Source organism: Arachis ipaensis, chromosome B02 (assembly GCF_000816755.2).
Source record: "Arachis ipaensis cultivar K30076 chromosome B02, Araip1.1, whole genome shotgun sequence".
Taxonomy (NCBI): Eukaryota; Viridiplantae; Streptophyta; class Magnoliopsida; order Fabales; family Fabaceae; genus Arachis; species Arachis ipaensis.
Window position 1 is genome coordinate 7,792,815 of NC_029786.2, and position 6,950 is coordinate 7,799,764.

The following is a 6,950-nucleotide window of genomic DNA, read 5'->3' on the forward strand; positions in this document are numbered from 1 at the left end:
ACTGTATAAAATTATTTTATATAAAATCTTGAATTTATTTGAATAATATTCAAGGTATAATATATTACAATATATTAATAATTAATGCCTTTTTTGTGTCTATAATTAATGCATTTTAATTGGACTAAAAAATTACTCTCTTTTTGGGTCCATTAATTCAGGGTTTAATTTATGTCCTTTTGTGCATGTTTTGTTGATAAAAGGCAACAGCAGTAATTCGTCTCCGCATGACTAGTCAAAGTGCACAAAAAGGTAGGTTTAGAAAGTCAAGATGAACATTTGATTTCACATAAAGAAACCTACAATTCCATTAATGCCCCTCTTGTTTATAATTAAAAAAAAAAAAAAGAATTTTTCTAACTTATGTTCTAAGAATATAGGTTAAATATACCATAAAAAAATATTTTATAAAACTTATTGTAAAAGTTAATTTTTTATATTTTCAATGCATTGAATATAGAAATTATTTTAGATATAAAAAAATGGCATTTTAGTTAAATATTAGTGTTTGTAGTGTTTTATAGAGATGTGGAGATGTCAGAAATACTGCTCAATACACAGGTTTTATGTTAGCTTTTCGTAAAATGAAAACAGCTTTATCAGAGATTTCTAACAGAGATTTGTCACGTGTCGTGTTCCCAGACAATACGCAGGTTCCATGTTAACGTAGCAGAAATTCTGCGCAAATTTTCGAGACAACTTTATTAGAGATTCTCAGTAGAGATTCGCCATGTGGCAGCTGCAGAGCAACACGCAGCATCGTGATACTTGTTATAGAGACTCTCCGCATGTTCCCAAGGTGCATTGATCAGTGGCTCCATACACGCGAAAGCCACGTGTCTCTATCCAAGCAACATGCAGGGTGCGTGGAGTCTGGTAACGTCCTTCCGCCACGTGTCGGCCATGCAACAGCACGCAGGTAACGTGTTGACTGCTGTCTCCATGCAAGAGGCAAGCCTTGCTCGGGAAACAGGTGTCATTTATTGTTTAATTTGGGTTCCTGTGTATAAAAGCGAAGGAGGAGTATGGCTTGGCTTCATTTCATTTTCGTTCCCCTTCACTTTACCATACACTCTAATCTCATCAAGCCATAGTATAATCAATATGATTATAAAGATATACTTTGGTATTGAATAACAGATAATTATATGTTGTTTTGTGTTTTAATGTTATTTTCACTTCATTTTATGTTTTAATAAATAAAATAATTTTATTAATGAAATTAATAAGAAATATGAATGTGAAATAATAAGAAATTTGAATTTTTGTAATTATTATTTATTTTATTTTATTTTCTATTATTAATTTATTTTTTCTGTTATTTATTAAATTAATTCCTTTTGTGGTTGAATATTACCAGGTTAATAGGAATTTTCTGCCTCGTAAGCTTGATCAGCCAGAGACGTGGTATCTAGCAGTTGACCAAGCCTTACAAACCACCGGATTCTACTAGCTCTTGAGAGTTAGAGTGATCAGAGGACATTCCGCGATACTATCTGCTCTTGTGGAAAGGTGGCGGCCGGAGACACATACGTTTGTAATGCCAGTGGGTGAGGTTACAGTGACACTAGAGGACGTGTTACACATATTCGGCCTACTGATCAATGGAGAGGTTGTGACCTGTTGGACCAATAGTAGTCCCGATTTCTTGGTCACCCAGAGTCTCGCGATATTCGGCAGCGAACCCATGGTGAGCAATTTCTCCAAAAGCTAAATAAAGCTTTCATGGGTTCTCCATATTAGAGACACACAACCTTTAAAAACATGGGAGTTTGTTAAGCGCTATGTTAGGTGTCACATCTTCTGTCGGTTGGGTACCACCCTCTTCACGGATAAGTCAACGGCATATGCTCACGCGAAGTATCTACCACTACTCCAGAATTTTAATCAAATCGGCAATTACAGTTGGGAGTCAGCTTGTCTCACGCACCTTTACATGTCATTGTGTCATGCATCACGGTACGATTGTAAGGACATGGATGTCCCACTTGATTTGTTGTTTGTTTGGGCATGGGAGCGTATGTCGTGGCTTATGCCCATTCCCCGACAGTAGCTTGCGCCGACTGATAAATCGGTGGCACGTAGGTAATCGTAAATAATTTATTGGAATTTAATTTGAATGTTATTTATGTTTTACTGGCAAGATGTAATTCAAACTCTATGAATAATGTTCTGTGTTGCAGATGGAATCATCATCCACAGACCCGAACATGGATGTCTACGAGCGTGGCGTCTATTAGGTACGTAATCGACTTTATGGAAGAGATAAGTATGGGTTTTGAGGTTTTTTTGTTATAATTTATGGTATTATTAATAATCTAATGGCCCTTGCAATATTTTGTAGTTTGTCTGGAGGCCATATGTCAGCATCATCATACCTGCCAAACTACACGTACACCTTGATGTCTGTGACACGGTAGGGCCATTGGTATCATTCGAGTGTGTCGAATGGCTTCTTGCAGACTGAGTGATTTTACAACTGCAACCAAAAAATAACCTTTATATTTTACGTATAGGTGGGTCCCGTCAACCTGAACCAGCGCCTTGCAATATTTGAAAGCTCTTATGCATGGATTGAAACTCCATAATACCCGATGAAGTATCCTAACACCGTCCACCTCTTGACTCCCGTTGTACAGGGATCGTGTTTCGATTTAAACTTGTGAACCAAGCATCTTCTGAATCATTGCCAAGAACCACAACGGCAAAGTTTGGTAAGATTCTTCCCATCCACTGAAAACCTTGGCTATCGACTTCTACTTTGCCTACCAAGCCTTCCGGTAACTAATAGTGTAGTTGAATCTTGTCTTGACTTCTGCAATTATAGATTTGACTTTTATGGATGAGTCAGATTCGATCAATGGCTTCATAGCCTTAGCAATCGTGTCTGAGTCTAACTTGGAGTGATCTTATGAGATCGTTCCCATGGAACACGTGTGCTTCCCGTAGTATCTCCAAATCTCCCAACAGGCTTTCTTTTGTATCAAGCTGGCTCGGATAAGGCAGTCGCACCCACATCCATAAGTCTTGCCCTTTGCATAGAACGTCTATGGCTCGGATTCATAAACAATGTAATTGACTCCTCTGGAAATAGTGTAACTCCGAATTACCACAATGACTGATTTTTTTGAACCGTATTCTATTCTGATTCTAAACTCCCCATCCTCAGGATTAGCAACACCTATAAGAAAACAAATTTATCGCTCATCAATCCGTTAAAACCAAATCAAGTAAACATATTACCCACTGCTCATGTACCTATGTTTGTATATTCAGAAAATTCCGGTGCATGCATGGCGCAAAATCCAAGCTATGCATAAAAGGTGGAACGTCCATCGGTTGACTAACTGCGGCTGGAACCACTAAAGTTTCCGCCACTGCCTCATCTCCCTCATCGTCGTCCTCGTCCTCATCACCGGCTTCGAACTCCTCATTGCTATCATTGTTCATTCCCAAGTACGCTCAGCTCTGTCATCTTGTACATCTGTGTCATGTTGAACCTCATCCGCAGCTATATGCTAAAACTCAACATATAACTCAATCATCGGGTATTGCACCTGAGTTTGCTGGTGAATATGAAATATCCACTGAATACTTGTTTCTTCGACGATTGGCATAACCTCAAACTGTATCAGGCCGTCAAATATGACAACCAGATTCTTGTAGAGAATGTTGTCACCCTCTTTAAAATATCAGCCTCTATACTTTGACAGAACCCGTACTATAGTTCCGCAAATATTATAATGCACGGAACCACAAATAAAAATGTATTCTCACACGCAAAATTCACCCCCTCATATGTATTTCGTATGACCTCACCGTTGTGGTAAACTACTATATTTGCAATGCCCTCCATCGCACCGACCTTGGAGAAAAACACCTCTCACACAATAAAAAAATGGTTACGACTTACGATCTTTGGTTTTTATAGGCAGAAGACTTAACTCGCAGGTTACGTGTTGCAACGCCATCTAACCAGTGTCTGTCACGTGTAAAATACGCAGGATGCGTGTTGCTTGCCAGGCTGTCCCGTGTGAATCACACATGATGCGTGTTGAATGGATGTGCGCCACGTGTCAAACACGGATGGTGCGTGTTGTGTTTGATTTGGACAAGTGTCCAACACTTGGGTGCATGCTGAGTCAATACATTACCTGCGTGTTGTATCTACACCAAAAACTTCCATTTCCAGCAAAAACACAACTCTTTATTCCATATTAAAATTCTTTAACCCATTAAATACATAAAAAAATATTATTATTATATTTTTAAAATGTGCTCTTAAAATATAAGTTAGTTAAATCTTAAAAAAATTGTATTACTTTTGATTAAGACTTCTTTTATACGCTTTTTACTTTTGATTCATAAAAATACATATAAAATAGGAATAATTCACTTTAATGAAATCAATAGAGTTTAAAATTATTCAGATATTTTAAATCAAAATTGATTGTACACCTTATTTTAGAAAAAAAACACACATATATATAATGGTTAATTTTAATGATAGTTTTTAGTATATATTATTTTTATTTTTTTGAAAATGATCAATAATAATAAATGAAAGAAAATAATATAGAATGATAATTAAGTATTGGAAAGCATACAATAATGTTAGAGAAATAAAAAAATAGCCATAACTTATCTTATATAACATTTATTAATTATTATAACAATTAATAAATATTAAATAAAATAAATTCTAATTTTTGGCTAATTCTTTTTTGTTATCAAATATTTTCGAAAAACATATATAGTCCATATATATATATCATAATAAGATCATAACAAGCGAAATTTTTCAATTGTAGTAAATGGAAGTGATTTATTTCGATTATTTTTAAAATGTATTTTAGTATAATTTGAAGAAACTTGGTTTAATTTAATATTGTTCCATTTTTATTTTGTTAGTTTATGCTAATTCGAATTTATCATATTTGATTTATATGTAATGAATAAAATTGAAATAATTTTAAATTTTATTTATTTTATATTAAGCTGAATTACTTATGCAAAATAGTGCGTATAATGTTTTCTCTTTTAATATATAAAACTAGCAGCAGCAGCCGCACAGTAAATCATTAGGATAAAAAACGCATTTAAGCCATGGAAAGAAGTATATTACGCATATAAGTCAAACAAGAATCTGATGCAAGAATCAGCCAAAGTAAACTATTATGTAATTCGAAACAAGTTTATTAGAATTACATTCGTTAATAATTCGAATCAATACAGATCAAATTATTCCAAAGCATTGCCTACAAGTAATTCGAATTAACTTGGCACGAATTATAAAAGCATAATTCGAATTGTATCAATTCGAATTAGTAGGACGACGTGAGTAGTACGAAGTTCGAATCAAGTTGATTCGAATTACTCACTTTGCGAAACAAATGGTAATTCGAAACGAGTTAATTCGAATTACAAGGGAGTGGCTTATATAAGGAGTTCGAATCAAGGTCATTCGAACCAGTTTTTCATTCTCATACCTCACCAAATCCCAGAGAAAACGACCCAGAATCGGTCCGAAAAAGACTGGAGCGGCAAAGTCAGGCAATGGGGGACGATCCGGGAAGGCTGTATCGACTGGATGGAGTTGCTCATATCGCCGGGGTGATCAACGAAGAGGTTAGTGGTTTTTGATAGTGGTTTATGATATTGGTTTATGTTAGTGGTTTATGAAAGTGGTATTGCAAGTGGTTTATGTTAGCTATTTTGCATGCGGTTTTATTGGCGGTTTATGTTAGTGGGTTGGGTTAGTGGTATTGCATGCGGTTTATTCTAGTGTTATTGTTTGCGGTTTTGATGGTGATTTATTTTAGCGGTTTAGGGTGGTGGTATTGGAGGTGGTTAATTGAGTGGTTTTGCATGTGGTTTTCGTAAGTGGATTTGCATGTGGTTTATCTTAGTAAATTTTTATGCGGTTTTAGTATGCGATTTTGCTAGTGGTTTACTACAATTTGCTTCTGCATGTGGTTTTCAGAAAAGGTCAATGTTTGCAGTTTTCGTAAGCAATTTTGGTAGTGGTTGACTATATTTGCTATTGCATGTGGTATCTTTTTCTTGTTTACGTCGTGAATTGCATCTGTTAGTGGTGTTGTAAATCGTTCTAATTATGCGGTCCATGTAATGCGCAGCCCCGGCGTTGCATATCGAGCATGCGGCGGCAGCAGGGGATGCGACTCGATGAGAGGTACGTTCCGTACTTGCAGATGGCCGGATTATACCATCTTGCGAGACTGAACGACATATGGTTCCGATTGGACGTGCCCCTTGTGAGTGCCTTCGTGGAGAGGTGGCGTCCGGAAATGCACACGTTCCACATGCCGTTCGGAGAGTGCACGATCACACTTCAGGACGTCGCGTACCAGTTAGGGTTGCCAGTGGATGGACGTTACATCAGTGGTTGCCTGATAGACTTCCACGTATACATAGAGGGTGGCAAGCCAGCTTGGCAGTGGTTCCAGGAGTTGCTCGGTGTGTTACCTCCCGCGAACCAAATACAAAAGTTCGCAGTGAACTGCACCTGGTTCCAGGAGACTTTTGGAGAGTACCCCGAGGGGGCTGATGAGGAGACGGTGAGGCACTTTGCCCGTGCCTATATCATGATGTTGTCGGACACCCAGCTGTTTGCCGACAAGTCCGGCAATCGTATTCACATCAGATGGCTACCGTTTGTGGCTAGGCTTGAGGAGATGGGTGGCTATAGCTAGGGGTCGGCGGCACTAGCATGGTTGTACCGGTGCATGTGCCGAGTGGCCAACAGACATGTCGTGAAGTTAGCTGGGCCGTTATAGTTACTTCAATCTTGGATCTTTTGGTGGTTTTCTGGTTTTAGGCCTGCTGAGTATGATGCGTTTAGCTGGCCCCTTGCCTCGAGGTACCACTATCGTAGTCTACTATTTATCTTTATTTTATTTATTTTCAGTTTCGCATGCAATTTTATGCCT

At 37.5% G+C, this 6,950-nt stretch overlaps 1 protein-coding gene across 1 annotated transcript; it reads left to right on the forward strand.

Annotated features, from left to right (window-relative positions):
• On the forward strand, nt 6,159-6,713 carry LOC107626731 (protein MAIN-LIKE 1-like). The gene has a single exon (XM_016329632.1). It carries the CDS (start codon nt 6,159-6,161, stop codon nt 6,711-6,713), a length of 555 nt encoding a protein of 184 aa, XP_016185118.1.